Source organism: Canis lupus, chromosome 35, assembly GCF_003254725.2.
Source record: "Canis lupus dingo isolate Sandy chromosome 35, ASM325472v2, whole genome shotgun sequence".
Classification (NCBI taxonomy): domain Eukaryota; kingdom Metazoa; phylum Chordata; class Mammalia; order Carnivora; family Canidae; genus Canis; species Canis lupus.
The window spans coordinates 13,120,543-13,143,022 of record NC_064277.1 but is presented as its reverse complement, the minus strand read 5'-3'; the positions used below and the strand labels follow the sequence as shown (position 1 = coordinate 13,143,022).

At 44.3% G+C, this 22,480-nt stretch overlaps 1 protein-coding gene across 4 annotated transcripts in view; it reads right to left on the bottom strand.

The window, feature by feature from the left end:
• SIRT5 (sirtuin 5) overlaps positions 1-22,351 on the bottom strand; it is a 36,516-nt gene extending 14,165 nt beyond the window's left edge. The window contains exons 1-7 of one of the 4 annotated variants that reach the window (XM_025444257.3): positions 22,141-22,351; positions 14,602-14,681; positions 13,863-14,014; positions 10,649-10,782; positions 5,429-5,654; positions 2,215-2,302; positions 1,058-1,111 (exon numbers count right to left, since the gene is read on the bottom strand). In XM_025444257.3, the coding sequence (XP_025300042.1) occupies positions 1,058-1,111; positions 2,215-2,302; positions 5,429-5,654; positions 10,649-10,782; positions 13,863-13,977 (617 nt within the window). In that variant the 5' untranslated portion in view covers positions 13,978-14,014; positions 14,602-14,681; positions 22,141-22,351. The remainder of the gene's footprint in view (positions 1-1,057; positions 1,112-2,214; positions 2,303-5,428; positions 5,655-10,648; positions 10,783-13,862; positions 14,015-14,601; positions 14,682-22,140) is intronic. The other 3 variants (XM_049105979.1, XM_025444246.3, XM_025444266.3) reach the window with 3 other exon arrangements.
• Between the last annotated feature and the right edge of the window lie 129 nt (positions 22,352-22,480).

The window sequence follows — 22,480 nt, the reverse complement described above, 5'->3', positions numbered from 1 at the left end:
TGCCTCTAACACCCCAACCACATGCTAGTCTCATCAATGGCCTCCTTTCCTGTTTCCTCAGAGGCACCTTTTTCTTGCCCTGACCACAGCCACATTCTTCAGTGTCAATTACTAAAAACCTCTCATCTTTCACTCCCTACTACCTCTAGGTCCTCTTACATACTGCTTCTAAAATAATCCTCCAAACATCATTTTCATCACAACAACCTCCTACTAAAGAACTGACCAGGATTCCTTACTGTTTTAGATCAAACTTTAGAATTTGTTACTGAAAATCCTTACTAAGAATCATAAAAAGGGTTCTGTGATTAAATAAACTGGTGAAATATTAACATATTATAACCACTTTTTAAAGAGGAACTGTGGGGCACCTGGATGGCTCAGTCGGTTAAATGTCTGCCTTTGGCTCCAGTCATGATCCCAGGGTCCTCGGATGGAGTCCCACATTGGGTTCCCTGCTCCATAAGGAGCCTGCTTCTCCCTTTGTCTCTGTCTTACCCCCACTTCTCACAAATAAATATAATCTTTAAAAAAAAATAAAAGAAACAGTGTATTTCAGCATATTAAATGCTCTGAGAAGTCCTGCAGTAAAGCAAACATACTTTGACTTTGTTTAATATGTGATTTCTATATTTACTTTAGCACATAACATGTGTTTTTTTCATGTAATGCCCATCAATATCGCATGGATCTAGTGCTCTATGAAATATTTTAGGAAACACTGTGGTAACATATGGTTTTGAAAAACTGACATAAAAATAATCTTTCTGGGACACCTGGGTGGCTCAGCGGTTGGGTGTCTGCCTTCGGCTCAGGGCGTGATCCTGGGTCAGGGACAGAGTCCCACATTGGGCTCCTTGCGGGGAGCCTGCTTCTCCCTCTGCCTGTGTCTCTGCCTGAGGAGAGGCAGAGGAGAGGCAGAGGAGAGGGAGAGGAGAGGCAGAGGAGAGGGAGAGGAGAGGGAGAGGAGAGGCAGAGGAGAGGGAGAGGAGAGGGAGAGGAGAGGAATCTCTGGAAATCTGGAAAACCAAACACTGATCAAAGCTTTTGTACCCACCGGGGAAGTTTTTCCACTGGGATTCTGGCATCTTGAGCTTCAGGGTCTGGAGCACTGAAGTAAGTAACAGGAGAACAAGAAACAATGTCTTTGGTATAATCAAAGAACAAAGAGATAACACAACCCAAGAAGTCTGCATATTTGCCTGGCAGCATATAGTACAAAACCCATAATTAATGCATGCTGACTTACAAGGGACTAGAAGGACAGACGCCAAACAATTAACTACTGGTGATTATATCTCAAGAGAGGGAACTTGTATGTGGAGAGGGGATGGAGCAGCCGGTATGTTAAAGGGGAGTTTCATGATATGCACTGTATACGTCATCATAACTTGAATCTTCTGCTACAATACTGTACTGATATATTACTTGTGTAATTTATACTGATTTAAAATGGCCAAGTAAGGAGCGCCTGGGTGGCTCAGTCGGTTGAGCATCTGCCTTCAGCTCAGGTCATATCTCAGGGTCCTGGGATCAAGCCCCGTGTCAGGCTCCCTGCTCAGTGGGGAGTCTGCTTCTCCCTCTCCCTCTGCCCCTCCCTCTGCTATTCCCCTCTGCTTGTGCTGTCAAATAAATAAATAAATAAATAAATAAATAAATAAATAAATAAATAAATAAATAAATAAATCTTTTTAAAAAAATAAAATGGCCAAGTAAAAACTTTCTCAATATTCCAAGTCTACTCTTATTTTCTTCCCTAATTATAATAATAGTACTTGTTCATCATAGAATTGTTAGGAAGTTCTAGAAAGATGTAAAGAAGAAATCAAAAAAAAAAAAAAAAAAAAAGAAGAAATCAAAATTTCCCATAATCCCACCACTCTTAATAATCACTGCTAATAATATTTGGTTGTATTTTCCTCTGGTCTTTTACCTATATATAGACATGCCAACATGAAGGGTGTGTGTGTGTGTGTGTGTGTGTGTGTATTGGAATCATATTATAGTATTAGATAAGAATTAGATCCTGTGGTTTTCACTTAGCACTGTAAATTTTGAGCAAGACATTTCTTTCATCACATGGCTGCACTGTATCTAGTCTTATTTCTCACAAATATCCATGGGACTCCTAGGCTAATGTTTAATTTCCTTACATTCATGCTCAACTTAAAAGAGGAAATAATACACACTCATTCTGTAGGGCAGTATAATTACCCTTTTCCTGATAAAGCTGGACAAATTGGACTCTTGTAATTCTCAGCCACAATTCCACAAGAGGTACATCGCGTTTTAAATAAGCTCCCTGAAAAACACAAATTAAACAAGACCAGAACTGAGTATAATCAAGAGCAATTGTCTCCATGTCTAAATGGGTACAAAATAATCTAGTTTTTATATGTTCATTTTAACAAATGGGCTTGCTCTGGGTATGAAGGGAAATACAAAGGCATATAGCAGTCCTGAAGAAGCTAAGAGCATCTGCCTCCTGGACTCAAAGGGCAGGAGGAGAAGTGAGGTTTTACTCAGAGTGAACAAAGCCTGGGGAATGAGTGGGACTCAAGGACAGAAAGGACAGTCTGCTAAGGATATCATCTCCACGTCAGGACTTCTCAGTTTTATGAGACAATATACTTATTTTGTCAGTTTTACTACAGCCATTTCCCCCACGTAAGCATCTCTGAAATTCCATGTGTCCTACGACTGTCACCAGGCCAGATGCAGGACATGAGGGGGCTGTCGTAGCCTGCGATCACACACCTGCTGAAGGGTAACGATGACGGGTGAGATGTGCAGCGGTTTGGGTGTTACTCTTGGTGGCCTGATGGAACGAAGGCGAGCCCTGGCCATTTACGCCAACGAACCATTGAAGGACCATTTGAGGAGGAAAATGAGTCCTAGTTATTGTCTGTAACTCTTCCACTGACGCCTCTGGGTAAGATCTAGAAAGGCTCGGTATCAGACTTTGGATGTGTGTCAGCAGCTTGGAAGGGAACCCAAAGACAAGGAGATGAAGCCTTTTACGGAATGCTGCATCACCAATCCCCTCGATGGCACGCACAGAAGACAGTCACTGACGCCTCGGAGTCATTTGCAAGTGATACAAACAAGCTGGGTCACTTTATTTCACTCACATTTTGTGTTTTATATGCAAAAGCTCAATATAGGTGCTAAAAATCTGTGTCTAGGTAAGTTTTAACAAACCATTCCTGTAAGTACAAAATAACAATTCTAAAGGATAATAAAATATCATGGTTTTGGCAGACTATTTTCTTCATAAGGTTCACATTAAAAATGTGATGAATCGGGGGATCCCTGGGTGGCTCAGCGGTTTGGCGCCTGCCTTTGGCCCAGGGCGCGATCCTGAAGTCCCGGGATCGAGTCCCGCGTCGGCCTCCCGGCATGGAGCCTGCTTCTCCCTCCTCCTGTATCTCTGCCTCTCTCTCTCTCTCTATGTCTATCATAAATAAATAAATAAATAAATAAATAAATAAATAAATAAATAAATAAATCTTTTTTTTTTTTAAAGTGATGAATCGAGGCACCTGGGTGGCTCAGTGATTGAGTGTTTGCCTTCGGCTTGGGTCATGATCCTGGGGTCCTGGGATCGAGTCCTGCATCAGACTCCCTGCAGGGAGCCTGCTTCTCCCTCTGCCTATGTCTCTGCCCCTCTCTCCATCTCTCATGAATAAATAAATAAAATCTTAAAAAAAAAAAATGTGATGGATCTTGAGGTGCCTGGGTGGCTCAGTCAGTCAAGCATCCAACTCTGATCTCAGCTCAGGTCTTGATCTCGGGGTTGTGAGTTCAAGCCCCACGCTGGGTATGATGCACCCTAAAATTGGTGGCATCTTTAGCTTGATGAAAGGAAGGGTTTTCTTTTGTTTTCACCTAAATTGGAAGAGAGTTCTAATTATCTGCAACCCCCAAGTCCCAACTAAGATGCACATATTATCTTACTTAATCCTTTTTTAAAAAATATTTATTTATTCATGAGAGACACAGAGAAAGAGGCAGAGGGAGAAGCAGGTTTCATGCAAGGAGCCCGTTGTGGGACTCGATTGCGGGAATCCGGGATCACACCGTGAGCCAAAGGCAGATGCTCAACCATTAAGCCACCAAGGCATCCCTATCTTATTTAATCCTTAAAACTGTAAGATAGGTGTTAACATCTGCATTTTATGCATTTATACATGGCAAGTGACACCACTTACATTCTGACACTGCAAAGAAATGAGAAGAACCACATGGACAGACCCAGTCGAAGAAGGTGCCAATAAGGCACTCAGTCAGCAGGTGGCCGACTACTGCTGGGACACGAAAGTGAGACCGGCCCCAAGTGAACCCTGCTCAACTGCCATTATCTCAGGCCAAAATGTGCAACTTCACTGCATACCTAGAGACTAGCAACATTCCCCACTGGGTCACTGCTTCTGGAAATTCCACAGTTAAGAAATGCATTCCTTGGGATGCAAGTTTTGTAGACCCTTAAATACAAACACCCTGGGGAAGAAATCTCGCATGCCTATTTATGCTCATGCTCTTGTGAGAATGGACTGATTAAACTTTTGGTAAGACCCAAAGGGAGGGTTAAAGAGGACATGAGGGAGAAGCAGGGTGTCACCAATGCAGAGAAGGGAAGCCAGCGGGATGTAAGACAAACTACACAGGCATCACAGACTCAGTGGGCTTGCTGCAGGGCAGGTCCCAGATCTGGCAGCTTCCTCCAGGCTTGCGGGTGGAGCGGCTGCGCAGCCCCCAAGCTGCGGAAAGTAAACGGCCACCCCCAGGAATGCCAGGCTCTTCCCGGGTGGTTCATGTTCAAGCCATAGCTGTTCGATAGCCTGAGCCTCTTCTCTCCCCTCAGCTCAGCTGGGCACTTGCACCTCTGCCCTGTAATGTGCACATCAGACACCTCATGTCGCCGTCTCGTCAAATGCCGATTCTGGGGGCACCTGGGGGGCTCAGTCAGTTAAGCGTCTGCCTTCAGGGCAGCCCAGATGGCTCAGCGGCTTAGCGCCGCCTTCAGCCCAGGGCCTGATCCTGGAGCCCCAGGATTGAGTCCCACGTCGGGCTCCCTGCATGGAGCCTGCTTCTCCCTCTGCCTGTGTCTCTGCCTCTCTCTCTCTCTCTCTCTCTCTCTGTGTCTCTCATGAATAAATAAATAAAATCTTAAAAAAAAAAAAATGTCTGCCTTCAGTTCCGGTCATGAGCCCAGGGTCCTAGGATCAAGTCCCCCATCGGGCTCCCTGCTCAGTGGGGAGTCTGATTCTCCCTCTCCCTTTGCCTGTTGCTCCCCCTGCTTGTGCTCTCAGTCAAATAAATAAATAAAATCTCAACAATGCAGATTCTGATACAGTGGGTCCAGGTGGGAAACAGCAGGACGTGTGTTTTGTTGTCTGGTCCTGCCCCCCACATGAGGGCCCCTCACCATGGATTTCCAGAAGGTTCTTGGTGCCAGCCCTGCGATGCAGCTCATCGATGTTTTGAGTGATGACCATGACCCGTCGGCCCTGCTCGCGCAGCCGGGCCTCACATTCAGCAATGGCAAGGTGCCCGGGGTTTGGCTCCTTGCTGAGCATGACCTCCCGCCGATAATGGTAGAACTCCCACACCAGGGAAGGGTTTCGTGCAAAAGCCTGAGGGGTGGCCAGGTCCTGGGGGTGAGAAAAGAGGCAGGAGTCAGAGAGGGCGGGACACACAGGTGCTCCGAACCATGGCAGCGGGCAGCGCTGGGAGGGGGCAGGCTGCAGCACACCTACCACAGGCCCACGGACGTCCCCACTCGGGACAGGGCTCCGGGCACCAGGCTGAGCCCCAATCTTGGACTAACAGGGGACCCTGGAGAAATCGGTTTTAATTTCTCCACTTAATAGGCAGGGATATCGCAAACTGTCCCATTTACCAGTCAAGAACCTTATGGACACGAAGCAAAGTAATGCCAGAGAGGGATTTAGGTTGAATCTGTTTTTTCATGGAGCCCTAAAATACTGAAAGTCAATTTCATTTATCTAGGGGAAAAAAGTATGATGCAAAATGCCCACCTGAGGTGTAACGGTCACAGTTGAGTTTTTTATGATTATAGCTACACAGATACACACAACTACACATATAAAAGAGCATACGTGTTAACAGAATATTTAAAAATATATTTTTAAAGGATGATTCCTCTTCTGAGAGAGAAAATCCTCCATTGTAGTGAAAGGTAGGAGAGTAGCTGTCATCTGGAACTGCAAGCCGATGGGGAGAGGGCCACAGGGAAGCTCTGGCAAGAACTGAAGCATTCCCTATCTGGACTGTGGCGGTGCTGGTATTATACGTTTTCTTTGACTATAAAGGTCACCCTTCTACCTAGCAGTAGTGTCAGCCTTCATCTGGGGAATGAAGGGGGAGCAAACGTCTATGCTGCAGATTATCCACATCCACCCTGGACTGGCTTCCTGCCCTCCACTCAGAACACAAGTGACCTGACACGGTTTACGGGTGGCACATGAACTAGTGTACGTGTGTCCTTGGAACACAGCTGGAGTCAAACACATTCTGTTGACTTCTTTGCTTCCCCACAAAATCTGAGCTGCTTTGACACTACTCACCACTTCTCTCCTCTAGGAGAGACCCTGAGGCCCTCTAGGCCCACACCCACTGCTTCTCTAATTCAGGAACTGCTCTGTGTGGCTCCTCTGTCTTGTGGGACCCTAAGAACCCTATGCTCGGTCAGCCCTGGTGGCTCAGTGGTTTAGCGCTGCCTTCAGCCCAGGGCCTGATCCTGGAGACCCAGGATCGAATCCCGCATCGGGCTCCCTGCATGGAGCCTGTTTCTCCCACTGCCTGTGTCTCTGCCTCTCTATCTCTGTGTCTCTCATGAATAAATAAATAAAATCTTAAAAAAAAAAAAAAACCCTCTGCTCTTCTTCCTCCCCTCCTTCACCTTTAAGGCAACAATCCTCACATCTACATCCGTAGGCTCATCTAAGGACAGCAGAAAGGTGACAAATCCCAAACATTTGCCAGCCCGAGGCATTTAGTAGGGAAGGAAAGGTAGGTTCATCAACACTTCACTTAACAAGAACCTACCTACTAAATCTGGAATTCATGACTGAAGTAACTATTTATGATGACCTTCATTCAACCAACAAAGGTCTACTAAGCACTTACATGTGCCAGAGTTCTGGAGCTGGGCACAGAGCAATGAACTGACAAAATCTACATTTCCAAACTAGGGATTTCCTAGGCCAGGGGAGGGGAGGAGGCTCGGTGCCTAAGGGTCTAATGGTACACTGTAACCAGGATGGTGGGTGTTGGCTCACTTGTTAAAACTCATTGATTGAATATACACTTCAAATCGGTGAGTTTTATTACATGTACAGTTAACCCTTGAACAACGTGGGGGTTAAGAGCACCAACCTCTGTGCAGTCAAAAATCTTGCATAACTTCTAACTTCCCCAAAACTTAACTATATTAATAGCTTCTACTGTCGACTGGAAGCCTTACCGATAACATCAACAGTTAAGTAACACATATTTTGTATGTTATATGTATTATATAATGTATTCTTACAATAAAGTACACTAGAAAAAAAGAAAATGTTAAGAAAATTGTAAGGAAGAGAAAATACATTTACAGTGCTGTCCTGTACGGATCAATACCGAAAATATGTTGTCTGTTTACACCAGAAATCATCTGTCAGGGCCTACATCAATATTCTTATATACGATACAAAAGACTATAGATGTTATACATATGACTAACAGTAGACATCAAAAAATAAAAGATAGGGGCACTAGGGTGGCTCAGTGGTTGAGTGTCCGTCTTTGGCTCAGGTCGTGATCCCAGGGTCCCGGGATAGAGTCCTGCATCAGACTCCCTGCATGGAGCCTACTTCTCCCTCTGCCTGTGTCTCTGCCTCTCTCTCTCTCTCTCTCTGTGTGTGTGTGTGTGTGTGTGTGTGTGCGCGCGCGCGTCTCTCATGAATGAATAAATAAATAAAATCTTAAAAAAAAAAAAGAATTTATTGTTTTGGGCTTGACGGCTTTCACAGCTTCTTCTCTAATGATGCCATCTCTACTAGCATAATCCTTCCAGACTTTCATGATGTTGTATCAGGGTACCCTTCCACAGTGTTGACAATCCTTTCCATAGAGCACTGTGTTTCATGAGCCTTAAAGGTCCTTATAACCCCTTGACCTACAGGCTGAATTAGAGATATTGTGTTTGGGAACAAGTAGACCAGTCTGACGCCTTCAGTGTTGAACTCATGGGCTTCTGGGTGGCCAGGGGCATTGTCCAATATCAAAGGAACATTAAAAGGCAGTCTCTTATTAGCAAGGTACTTCATTAATGGGGCCCATCCAGAAACAGGATTCTTGTTGTCCAGGCCTCCTTCTTCTACAACCAAGACTGGCACCTGCTTTTTATCTTTTCCCTTGAAAACTTGGGGAGTTATCAGCTTTATAGATAAGGGCTGTCCTGATCAGAAACCTGACTGCAGGGCAGCCTGGGTGGCTCAGTGGTTTAGCGCTGCCTTCAGCTCAAGGCATTATCCTGAAGACCTGGGATGAGTCCCACCTCGGGCTCCCTACATAGAACCTGCTTCTCCCTCTGCCTGTGTCTCTGCCTCTCTCTGTCTCTCATGAATAAATAAATAAAATCTTTCAAAAATAAAAATAAAAAAGAAAGAAACCTGACTGCATTTGTATGAAACTGTAGAATTAGCCTATCCCTTCCTGTCTTAAATCTTGGCATCACTTCTCTTTCTTACTAATAAACATCCTTCGTAGCATATTTTTCCCCCAGAACAGGCCACTCTGTCTATATTAAAAACCTGTGTAGGCAGACATATTCTCTCCTCAAAGATCTTCTTAATGGGGTCTGGGAACTTGTCTGCTGCCTCTTGGCTGGCAGAAGCTACTTCTCCTGTTAGCTTGGCTTTTTTTTTTTTTTTTTTTTTTTTAAGCCAAACCTCTTTTTAAGATTATCAAACCAAATTCTGCTGGCTCTAAATTTTCCAGCTTTAGATCCTTTACCTTTTTTTTGCTTTAAGTTATCATATAATGACTTTGCTTTTTCTCAAATCACCATGGAGTCTAAAGGTATACCTCTCTTAAAGCCAATCCTGAACCGCATAGAAGCCGCATTTTCAATATGAGATAAAAATATATTTCACAGGACGCCTGAGTGGCTCAGCAGTGGAGCATCTGCCTTCGGCTCAGGGTGTGATCCTGGGATCCAGGATCGAGTCTCACATGAGGCCCCTTGTAGGGAGCCTGCTTCTCCCTCTGCCTGTGTCTCTCTCTGTCTCTCATGAATAAACAAATAAAACATTTACAAATAAAAAATATATATATGTATTTCACAAAAAAGTGCAAGATTTTTGCACCTGCTGGTGTAGCTATGGCAATGGCCTCATGAATTTCCTTTTTTTTTTTTTTTTTTTTTCCAATGGATCTTCCTGAAATAATTGGTGGGCAACCACAGTGGCAGACCTCAATCTATAGGTCATATCAAGCAATTCAACTTTTTTAAAAAATGTCATGTCATGACTTTCCTCAGCTTTTTGGGAGCATTTTCTACATCACTAGTGGCACTTTGCATGGGTCCCATGGTAGGATTCAGGGTTGATCATATTGCACTAAGCATGATGAAAAATATACGGGAACCCCAAGAGATCACTCTTTTTAAAATTTTTCCTATTTAAATTCAATTGGCCAACATATAGTATAACACCCAGTGCTCATCACACCACATTCCTTCCTGAATGCCCACCACCCAGTTATCCTCTCCCCCCACCCCAACTCTTCTTCTGCAACTTTTTATTTTTCAGAGTTAGGAGTTTCTCATGGTTTTCTTCCTCTCTAATTTTTCCCCACTCAGTTTTTCCCCTTTCCTTATAGTCCCTATCCCTATTTCTTATATCCGCATAGGAGTGAAACCGTATGGGATCCCTGGGTGGCGCAGCGGTTTAGCGCCTGCCTTTGGCCCAGGGCGCGATCCTGGAGACCCGGGATCGAATCCCACGTCGGGCTCCTGGTGCATGGAGCCTGCTTCTCTCTCTGCCTGTGTCTCTACCTCTCTCTCTCTCTGTCTGTGACTTAAATAAATAAATAATAAATAAAATATTTAAAAAAAATGTGTAGTATTTAATTTCAAAATCTGTAGAAGAGTGATGAACTATGCTAACCAAGATTTCTCTGACTCTAATTACCAGAAGAAATCCAAATTGTTATAAGAATATGGGATGCCTGGATGGCTCAGTGGTTGAGCATCTGCCTTCAGCTCAGGGCGTGATCCCAGGGTCCTGGGATCAAGTCCCACATCGGGCTACCCCCAGGGAGGCTGCTCCTCCCTCTGCCTGTGCCTCTGCCTCTCTCTCTCTCTCATGAATAAAACCTTTAAAAAAATTAAAAAAATAAATTGTTATGGGAATAAATACAATCTATACAGATCTAGAAAGCAAGGAAAGCGGCTATTTTGCTTATGTCTGAGACCTTAATCCTTCATCACACACACTATGTTTCGATGCCACAATAAGCAAGACAAGAATCACAGTTAATTTTGGAACTTTGCCCCCTGGGTTAGGCATCAGGCTTTGAGTCAAACTCTGCCACGGTTTCATTCAGAGGAAACCCTTGGAATTCTGGAAACGCCCCTCACCTGAGCTTGCCATTTTCTCCAGTAGCCCCCAGCTCCTCTGAAAGTTGGGACTCCGCTCTCAGCACTAACGCCAGCCCCTGAAATGATGACTATGTGCTTCGCTTTTGCAAAAAGCTTCCGAAAATCAGCCATATCTGAAGAAAGAACAAAATCTTTATAAATCCAGTGTACCATGTGGACATTTATATCCTGTATTGATTGTTCCTATTTGGACTTGACCTCGTGTGAAATCATACTTTCGGATACTCAAATAAAAATCAGTCCTATACAGGGGCACCTGCATGGTTCAGGCAGTTGAGCATCTGACTCTCGATTTCCACTCAAGTTGCTATCTCAGGGTCGAGAAATTGAGCCCCGTATCAGGGTCCACGCTGGGCATGGAGTCTGCTTGAGATTGTCTCTCTCTCTAAAATAAGCAAATACATCTTTAAAAAAATCAGGGCCACCTGGGTGGCTCAGTCAGTTAAGCATCTGCCTTTGGCTCAGGTCATGATCCCAGGGTCATGGGATAAAGCCCCACATTGGGCTCCCTGCTCACTGGGGAGCCTGCTTCTCCCTCTGCCGCTTCCTGTTGCTCCCCTGCTTATGCTCTCTATCAAATGTATAAATAAAATCTTTTAAAAATAAATTAAATTAAATTTTAAAAATTAAAAAAAAAAAAATCACTCCTGTACCATGAAGACACCATTCATGTGGCCTAATGTGCGAGCATATAGCATCTTAAAGAAAGAAGCAGGGCCCATGACTCTGGCTTTGAATCTCGGCTGTCTCCCATCCATCCACCTGTGAGCTCTGATGGAAAGGACTTGCCCTCTGCTCTCTGGCTGTCTGATATACACAGTACTGCCTTCCCACAAGCAGGCTGTTAGAAAGATTTTTAAAAGCTAATGGATGGGAAAATGCCAGACCAGCACTGCCTGTGACCACCACCCCCACCACCACCAACACAGACATCTCCCCAGAGTGGCTAACCTATGCTAATGCACTGCAAATTTTGGCAAAAGTGCAGGTGAGTCTTTGGTGCAGCAGGTTTTCTGGTCTCCCCCACTGGAGGCAATGGAGACCCTGGAATGAAGGAGCATCCCCTGAGAGATGGAACTGGGGATAGCCGAGATGGAGAAAAGGAGAGATAGGGGGATGGAGGTGGAGAGACAATGAACTGAGATATGAAAAGGAACATGACTCTATTTTGTACCCCAAGCTGGTAAGACAGATTGTTGGTCTCTCATATATTGCCACCTTCCTTATAAGACCTCAGCCTGGTAAGCCCAGAGTCACCTTCATGACTGGCCCAGGACTGAGAACCTCAATAAAGATCCCCATCCCTTCTTCCCTTCCCTTCCTCTCTGGCTATTGGTAAGAAGGCACAGGGAGTAAAAGTAGACTCTCAGAAACAAAGAAGCAGAGGATCCAACTCCCTCTCCAACTGCATTCTTTTTTTTTTTTTTTTTTTTAAGATTTTATTTATTTGACAGAAAGAGCACACAAGCAGGGGGAGGGGCAGAAGGAGAGGGAGAAGCAGGCTCCCCACTGAGCAGGGAGCCTGACTCAGGACTCGATCAATCCCAGGACTCTGAGATCATGACCTGAGCCAAAGGCAGACATTTTACTGACTGAGCCACCCAGGTGCCCCTCCCAGGCGCTCTCTGGGATCACGTTAGGAAGTTTAAGTCCCAAAGGATTTAAGATGGTGCTGGTACACTGTTCCCTTATGATATAACTAGCCCAACCATTTGCCGACCATGCCGAAGCTTAGCCCACGCTCACATTCCCTTCGGAGATAGACCAGTATGACAAATGAGGCTCACTAAAGCTGTCCAACCAGGAAGAATTCAAAAAAAGAAACCCAGTCTGGGTGGATTAGAGTTTGCAGTTTGGTCTAATCTCCTGAAAAAAACAAGATGCTTAATAGAAAAAAGAGTACGTTACTAGGGACTCTTTGTATGACTTCAGGGTTCAAACCCTACAAATGTTCTCAAGGACTTCAAAGTTCACTCATAATGCTTTCCCTTAGCTCTAAACATCTTTAAAAAAAAAACAAAAAACAAAAAACAAAACAAAAACCTGAAACATCATCCTGATGAATAGATCCTAGTTAAGGTGATTCTATTAAGGTCCCACTTTTAGCAACTTCTAGAAACAAGAAGGTCAGCTTGGATTTGGTTCTTGGAAAACAGGATGCAGGGATCCCTGGGTGGCGCAGCGGTTTAGCGCCTGCCTTTGGCCCAGGGCGCGATCCTGGAGACCCGGGATCGAATCCCACGTCGGGCTCCCGGTGCATGGAGCCTGCTTCTCCCTCTGCCTATGTCTCTGCCTCTCTCTCTCTCTCTCTCTGTGTGACTATCATAAATAAATTAAAAAATTAAAAAAAAAAAAAAAGGAAAACAGGATGCAAATACAATAATGTTAACATGGTGTAAAATCTAGAGAAGGAGGAGGAGGTGGGGGAAGGGGAGGAGGAGGAGGGGGAGGAGGAGAAGAAAGAAGAAAGAAGAAGAGGCATTTCCCAATGACTGAGGGAAAATACCCCAGGACATTTTGCAGTTCCAAACCCAGATGGCCCACTCTGGGCAGAAGTCAAGCAAGCACACAGCTGTGGGTCCCCCATAGATTCAAGCAGCCTGCCTTATTCCCAAGGGATTTGGTTGTTTTCTGTTCCTGAACTTGGGCAAAATGGAAGGAGGGGCTGGTATGTCTGGGCACACTTGCAATATTAGAAAGAAGTTATCCAGAAGTTGAAAAATAACAAAAAGAGGTCAGCTTGGCCTTTCAATACCATACTAACACACGTTTAACAGGCCCACCAAAGATCCTGTATTATATAAATCTGTTAGGCACTATATTCACTACAGATTAAGAGCCCAGCTAGAGATAAGAATCCCATCTGTGCAGAACATTTAACTCCATATAATGCTGTAAGGACAAACCTCGCTGAGAGGCAAGGACTTTAAAAGACAAATCCTAGGTGAGAAGCTTGAATGCAAATATTCTGGGAGAAGCAATAAAATGTATCCAAAGGACTTCAGTTTGACTACTCAGAGGTAATCCCAGACCCTGTCCTGGAAGGGGTTTGCCTGAGGAAAGATGGCAGCTTTCTCCAAAAGCTTGCCTAGCACTCGCGCCACTATAGACATTCCCCCTCAAAGTCCAGGAACTCTCAGGTACTACAAATTCCACTGGAGATGAAGGGGGTGGCAGGCTGAGAAAGACCTACTTGAACTTGGTCGAGCCATTGTTGGGCAAATCCGGGTTCCAGTGGAGGCTGGAGACTTCAATCCACGATACAGCCCATAAAGTAATCGACAGGGGGCAATCTGAAGAGGTTGCATCAAGTTGTCTTTGTGGTACTAATTCCTGAGATGGGTTCTAGAAAAAAACCACAGAAACAAATAAAATCAACTTGTTTTTGTACATACATGTGTGTATCTATCTATATGTGTGTGTGTGTGTGTGTGTGTGTGTGTGTGTATATGTAAGAATGCCCTTTATAAAAATCATTAGTAACAGATCTGGATGGTATTCGTCCTCTAAACCAACTGTTTCCCACTTATGTTCTCAAGCACTCCCAGGGGCCCTGAAGCAGTGGTTCTCAAAGACTGGCTCCCAGACCAGCAGTATTCTCCAAGTTTGAGAAATACTGCCTTAGAGGCTTGGGAAGGGGTAAGATGGAAAAATTCATTTGAAAAAATCAAGTTCTGCTTTTTAAAAGGTATGAAAAGGTAAGGAAAAGGCATGCCTTCTCAACTTTTGATCAAAATACAGTTTCTACGAGAATGTAAATTCTGAGAATGGAACTGGGCAGGGAAGACTTGTACTATGCCACCAAATAAGACCAAGAGAACATCAAGTCAAAAGAAACTGTGACTTAAAGCACATTTAGTAAATTTCTATCCAGCCCTGAGGAATTTTATAAAAAACCAGACACAGAGGAGGACAATATTTGGCTCACTGACATCAAAAGGGTAACTGGCAGGGCTGACTCTGATCGAGTGGGCAAACTGTTGGAAGAACTCAGAATGAAAGGTCTGTAGATCTAGAAAACAGAAAAATAATACATTTACCAAAATGTCATAATCCCTTTGGAAGACAACCTATCAAAATTACCAGTGCATTTGCCCTTTGACCTAGCAATCCCAAGTGTGGAAAATTTTTAAACAGAGTTGCCCACATCCAAAATGACAGATCTACAGTTGTTCTTTAGATCACTGTGGTTGATTGGAAACAACCTATCAATGGGGGATGAGCTCAGTAAACAATGGCACAGTCACAATACCCAGAATGACAATAAAATATGCATATGAATCCACCAATATGACATTCTAGAAGGGACAAAACTAAGGGAACAGAAAATAGGTCCAGTGGCTGCCTGAGCAGGGAGGAGTGAAAACACAAAGGGGCTGGAGGGGATTCTCAAGGGTGACAAAACTGTCCTACGACTTGATTAAGGCTGTGGTTACAGGATTGTGTCTGTCAAAACCCATGAAACACTACACTCAAAAAGGGTTATTTTCCGGGGATCCCTGGGTGGCGCAGCGGTTTGGCGCCTGCCTTTGGCCCAGGGCGCGATTCTGGAGACCCGGGATCGAATCCCACGTCGGGCTCCCGGTGCATGGAGCCTGCTTCTCCCTCTGCCTGTGTCTCTGCCTCTCTCTCTCTCTCTCTCTCTCTCTCTCTCTATCATAAATAAATAAATAAAATTAAAAAAAAAAAAAAGAAAAAAGGGTTATTTTCCTGTATGTGAACTATAGGATAGTTTAAAAATAAAGGTAATGGGCATAGGGTTTCAGCTTTGTAAAATAAAAAGTTTTAGAGACTGATTATACAACAAAGTAAATGTACTTACTTAACACTACTGAACTGTTCCCTTAAAAAGGGGCACATTGGGGCGCCTGGGTGGCTCAGCGGTTAAGTGTCTGCCTTTGGCCCAGGGCGTGATCCTGGGGTCCTGGAATCGGGTCCCACATTGGGCTCCCTGCAGGGAGCCTGTTTCTCCCTCTGCCTCTGTCTCTGCCTCTCTCTGTCTCTCACGAATAAATAAAACCTTAAAAAAAAAAGATGGGGGCACTTGGGAGGCTCAGGGGTTGAGCATCTGCATTTGGCTCAGGTGGTGATCCTGAGGTCCTGGGATGGAATCCTGGGATCAGTCCTGCATTGGGCTCCCCACAGGAAGCCTGCTTCTCCTTCTACCTATGTCTCTGCCTCTCTCTGTCTTTCATGAATAAAAAAATGGTTAAGATGGTAAATTTTTATGTTCTGTGTATTTTACTACAATTTAAAAAAAACAAATGAACAAAGTGATTAAATGTAACTTGCCACTGTATTTATAAGCAGACAAAAAAAAAAAAGAAGTGATGGCTGGTATAAGCAGAGCAGAGATAGTAAGAGAGGTTAAAAATAAATGTCTGAAACCATAAGAGACTCTTAACCATAGGAAACAAACTGAGGGGAGGGAGGTAGGGGGAGGGGGTAACTGGGTGACAGACATTAAGGAGGACAGGGTGGAAAGAGCAGTGTTATATAAGACTAATGAATCACTGAATCTACCTCTGAAACCAATGATACATTATATGTTAATTGAATTTAAATAAAATTTTTAAAATATTTTAAAATGTCTGGAAGATGAGGCTCAAAAACCAGTTACTAAAAAAATTTAAAAATGATAAATAAAATAAAAAGGTTTTAAAAACCTGTTAGTGACAAATTGGATTATTTCATTCCACAAAGCATTCCAATGTGCTGATTTCATGTTAAAAAAAAAAAAAAAAAGATAGTCTCTCTTAATCTTTTTTTTTTTTTTTTTAATGTAAGCTCTATGCCCAACATAGGGCTTAAATTTACAACCCCAAGATCAAGAGCTGCATGCTCTACCGCCTGACCCAGCCAGGCATCCCAAGACATTCTCTAGAACCTTGACCGATATCTCCAGAATATAAAGAGGGGAAAAAGTCAGATGCATATAGTGTTTTGTAAGAGAAACGGAAGGAGATAGAAGTATATACTATAGCATTTATCTATATTTGCATTTTAAAAAATGGAAGATTTCCCAAGTAATGAGTAAAAAGAGTTGGAGGTGGGGTGAGAAATAGCATGTTTGGAGACCAGAGGAAAAGCAAGGATTTTCAATGCATGTGTTTGTAGGTGTACAGTGTCCATGCTCTCCAGTGAAAGACCACAAACACACCTGAGGTTGAGCAAGTTGCAAGGAGAGAGCAGCACACTGAGGACCTGCAAAGTGTCTCAGGTACAGTGTTAGCACGGATTTATTACAGGAGCCGGGTCTGTGTCAGGAAGGCTAGTGAGAGTTGCTAGAAGCAAGCTTTGTTCTAGACCGTCAGGGAATAGGACACCTTGGTTATCTTCGTGAACCTTCCTGAAAAGGTGCAACGAGTGAAACAGGGCTAGAGCTGGGGTCAAGACGCAGCAGTCTCTCTTATTAGCCAGGATAGGAGGATGGTCTGTCATTTTTGTGGTTTAGAAAATGTTCTTGTTTTTGTCTGGGTTCAGACCTAATTGATGGAGTTGTCTTGTCTTTGTCCTGATTCACTGTGGTCACAGGAGAGCCTTGTCTGATGTTGGTACTCTGTGAAATTATGTTCAACAGAACACCAGGGTCCATTGCATAGGGCCAGGACAAAACAAGGAAGCAAACCAAATGTCCGTCAACTTATAAAGGGGGAAAAACAAAAAACAAAACAAAACAAAACACCAACTGTGATTCATCTATACAATGAAATATTATTCCACAATGAAAAGAATAAACTGCTACTCTATGCAAAAACATGAGTGAGCTTTTACAGTATTATGCAATAGTAACTTGACAGGAGAAAAAGCTAACAGACCCAACCTCAACTGAGTGATCAAAATTAACATCGTCAGTAACAAGACATACTGACTTCATCTACCTCCTTAGAGGATGCAATGAGAGGGCAAAACATCACTTCTGTAGAATTTCCCCCCAAAATGCATTTAATTTAATTATTAAAAATACAGCAGACAAACTCCAGTGGCGGAAGCATTCTACAGCAAAATTGACTGGTACTCTTCAAAAAAGTTACCAAGATAATGAAAAATAAAGACTGGGGACTTCTCCCCAGATTGCAGACTTAAAGAGACATGACAAAGAAATTCTCCAAAGGGATTCTGGGTTGGATCCAAGACATGAAAGGAGACACTGCTGGGAGAAGGGGCAAAATTTGAGTGAAATTTTGCAGAGGCAAAAATAGCAAACAGTATCTTGCCAATGTCAATGTCCTGGTTTAGATCCTTGTATTCTAGTTTGGTAACACGTTAACCTTAGGGGAAATTGGATGAACAATATATGGGAATTCTGTGTACTATTTCTGCAACATTTGTGTAAACCTAGAATTATTTTGAAGTAACAAAAAATAAAGAAAAGCATTATGTTAAGCAAATGAAGCTAAAACCAAAAACCTACATACTATTTGAGATCATTTATATGATATTATGAAAGAGGAAAACTGTAGGTACAGAAATCATATCCTTGGTTTGCAGGAACTGGGGGAGGAAGGAGGCAGGGAGGGCCAGGGAACTTTTTTAAAGCAGTAAAGCAGTGGAAAATTCTATGTCTTTATTTTGTAGTGGTTTCCAAAAACTCATGGAACTGTATAATAAGAAGGGTGAAATTTCATAATACCTAAGTCATATTTCAATAAACCTCACTTAAAAACAAAAAGTAAGCACAGTGACAAATTTGCAGCATAACCCATCCCTGATGTAATCAAAAAGACTAGAGAAGAAGCTTGGAATTTTGAAAAAGAGGGTAGGTTAGAGAAAAATGGTGTAGTGCTGGTTTCTACAACAACCTCATGGGACAAGACCCTCTCGCTGCCTGGAGTCCTATCTGCAAAGAAGGAATGCAGGTCAGAGCCTGGGAACACCAAAAAAGGCCCCTGGCTGCTGATGGGGGTGGGGGAAGAAGGTGAGCTGACTTGGGTACAGAGGAACCCTGGTAAGCAGCCTGCAGACTGCAACAATGGGAATGCTGAACCATCATGAAAATCACCCTAGTGCCCCATTTATAAAGGATGCAAGGGGGAAATGGCTTGACATGATTTTCACCTGGCATGGGCAGGATAGGCTTTTAAGAAACTTCAATTTATTTGGAAAAACTAATTATTTGAAACACCTCAGTAAGTAACAAGTGAGGTGTTGTGATAGTTTTTTTTAATTATGGAAAAACTTAAACATACACAAAAATAGTATAATGAATTCTTATGCTCCCATCAGCCAGCTTCAATAATTATCAAGAAAAAATTCATTTGAGGCTTTAAGATACTGTCATAGATGATAACTGTTAAATTTGCACATCTTGATAAAAACTGTGAAAATCAAAGTTCCCAATACTGGGAATACTAACTTGCCTAAAACTTTCACACGTATTTTTTTTTTAATTTTTATTTATTTATGATAGTCACACAGAGAGAGAGAGAGGCAGAGACACAGGCAGAGGGAGAAGCAGGCTCCAGGCACCGGGAGCCCGACGTGGGATTCGATCCCGGGTCTCCAGGATCGCGCCCTGGGCCAAAGGCAGGCGCCAAACCACTGCGCCACCCAGGGGTCCCAACTTTCACACGTATTACATGAAGTTACTTATGTGATCATTTTTAGCTTAATATATATCTTTAGTTACTTCTCTCAAAAAGGAAGATGTTTGGGCAGGCCTGGTGGTTCAGCGGTTTAGCGCCGCCTTCAGTCCAGGGCATGATGCTGGAGACCCTGCATGGAGCCTGCTTCTCCCTCTGCGTCCCTCTCTCTCTGTCTCTCATGAGTAAATAAATAAAATCTTAAAAAAAAAAAAAAAAAAAGTTTGACTCCACTGCTAAAATTTGAAGACATCACTTTGTTCCAGAAAATTCTTTTCTTCTTCTGTAGGTTTTCAAATGTTTGCAAACATTCCTGCTTACGGTCAAAGACTTCTAGGTAACCCCTGAATAAACTGTCCTATTTTTTTCCTCAGACACGAAGGTAGGATTTTAAAGCATTAAGAACTTTAAACAATGTAAGGAAAATCCAATCAACAGAGGCATTAAAATAAAGCAGCCGGCTACAGTGCTCTTTGTCTATACAGTTCTTATGCAAGAAGGTCTCAGTGATAGGTCTTCTGCCAAATAGCTATGAAATGAAGACAAATCTTCATTCTATTCTGAGCAGGAGTATTGAATTTGTTGCTAATTATAAACAGTTGTCAAAAATTTGAGAATACTGGGGTGCCCAGCTGGCTTATTAGGCAGAGCATGAGACTCTTGATCCTAGGGTTGTGAGTCTAAGCCCCACTTTGGGTGTAGATATTATTTAATAAAATCTTTAAAAAAATTTTTTAAACACTTGGGAATATTAAGGAATTTTTTATTGTATGATTGACAAGATTAGGACATAATGCCTGGGTAAAATGTTACTAATTTTTCATCTAAGTTTTCCTATTCAAATGTTTTCATTATTGAGTAATAAAATTACTTTCACCAGGAACACTGAACTCAAAATAATAAAGTAGGACGAAGTTTTACTTGTTCATGTTTCAACATTTCCAAAAATCAGTAGTTTCTAGATTCTTTGCCTAGGAAATGCAATCACCAAGTACTTTTTGGGAAGACAGCTTTAGGTCTCATCTAATCCATTAGACGTGAATTATGTCTAATGACACACATGTGTATTACACATACAGATGCATGTATACACACACTCACGGGCTATAATACAATCAAAATACATTCTAAACATATATATCATTTGCATTTCATATCTCTTCTCATACTAACTTATTAATTTATTAGTAGAATCTAAGTTTTCCGTGTCTATCTTAACTAATGAATCAGAAAACTTCTGGTCTCATAAAACCATTATGCTTCCTGTTTTACCAGTGAACATTTCACATGATTTTTTTTTTTTTTAAAGAATGTGGGAAACGCTTTGCTAAATTTTCCATTAATCCAAAGGTGTTCTGCAAGTCTTTCCATGAATGTGCAAAGTAGGAATTAAATACAAAACATTTACGTGTTTTACAACAGTGCCACCTGAAATGTGCTTCCAAGATCAAAAAATGCTCAGAACGTAAGATTATTTTCAAGATGCTCCCACAGAGGATCTACTGGAAGCATCTTCTATGCCAACATTTATTTGCCTCTCTGGGGTGTCAGGGTGAGCAGTGGCTCTACCTTCCACAAGCCTACAACCCTGTTCAAGTGGAAAAGCAAATTTCTCTGGCAGCACAGGCCACCACTGCGCTGATTCAGTGAATGGAGAAATCCATTACCCTGCCTTTTATATTCAGGGAGGGAAGACAGGACCACAGGGGAGAAAATAAATGCATTCATCAAACAGTCATTGGGAGCTTTCTGGGTGTAGGACTGGCTCCCCAAACACTGGAGGTTATTCTGGGTGAATGGCAGTCTCTTGTTTAACCAAACTTTTGAACTCACCTACTGAATTAGGAAAAAAAAAAAGAAAAAAGAAAAATGTCTGTATGCTCCCTGTGGCATCCTACCAATGCTGAAAAATACAACAAATGAAAGGTTAGATCAGGAATTCGAGATTAAGGATCCCCGGGTGGCTCAGCGGTTTAGCGCCTGCCTTCAGCCCAGGGCCTGATCCTGGAGCCCCGGGATCGAGTCCCGCGTCGGGCTCCCTGCATGGAGCCTACTTCTCCCTCCCTCTGCCTCTCTCTCTCTCTCTCTCTCTCTCTCTGTGTCATCATAAATAAATAAATCTTTAAAAAAATATTTAGGGATCCCTGGGTGGCGCAGCGGTTTAGCGCCTGCCTTTGGCCCAGGGCGCGATCCTGGAGACCCGGGATCGAATCCCACGTCGGGCTCCCGGTGCATGGAGCCTGCTTCTCCCTCTGCCTGTGTCTCTGCCTCTCTCTCTCTCTCTGTGACTATCATAAATAAATTTTTAAAAAAATTAAAAAAAATATTTAAAACAAAAATAGGAACTGCAAAAACTTACACAGATAAATACTTCTTGAACCTCTCAGAGCTAAGTGCGTGCAATGGAGCAGTGCCTGGCCATCCCCTCCACCAACTGCTCTCACCAGGGCCACCAGACACCTCCATCCACCTGCTAACCCGCGTGGTGGTCTGGCTCCTCCTGGCCACGTCCAGCCTCGGGCCTGCTGGATCACCCCCGCACCCCCACCCCCACCGCCACCCGCACCCCCACGGCAAGCAGGTGCTGCCTCTGGCTTCCGAGCACCACGCTCCCCAGGTCTCCGCTCCTCCCCCGCCGCCTGCAACGCGCAACAGCCGGCTCCCCGCGCTCGCTCCCCGCCCGCCGGCCTCCGGACCCCTCGCCCCGCAAGCCTCAGGCACCCTCTCCGGGAGCCCGACCTCCCTGCCCCACCCCCGCCCCGCAGCCACCAGCCCCGGCCGCCGTCACGGGCCACCCAGGCTGCGGCGGGGGCCGCGCGGGCTCCCCCGGACCCGACGCTCGGCGCAGGCCCCCCGGGCTCCCCCCGCGCGGCGGCCCACCGGGCCCACCTGCTCCGGCCGCCGGACCTTGAACCTCGCTTCCGGCCCCCTCCCTCGTCTCCCGGGCGGCGGCGGCCCGCAGGCTAGGTCCGGAGCACGCCCGGGCTCGAGGCTCCGCACGGGTGGCGGCCCTGCCCGCGGGCTCCGGGGGGTCCGCTGCCCGCAGACGCGGGGTCCACTCCCCTCCCCCTCGCTGCTCCGCCCGTCAAGGACCCCGGGAGCGGGGGAGCGCGCATGCGCCGGCAGGCCCCGCCCCTGGCTGGCCCCGCCCCCTGACTGGCCCCGCCCATGGCCCCGCCCCCCGGCCAGCCCCGCCCCGCCCCGCGGGGGTCCGGGTCCGCTGCAGCCG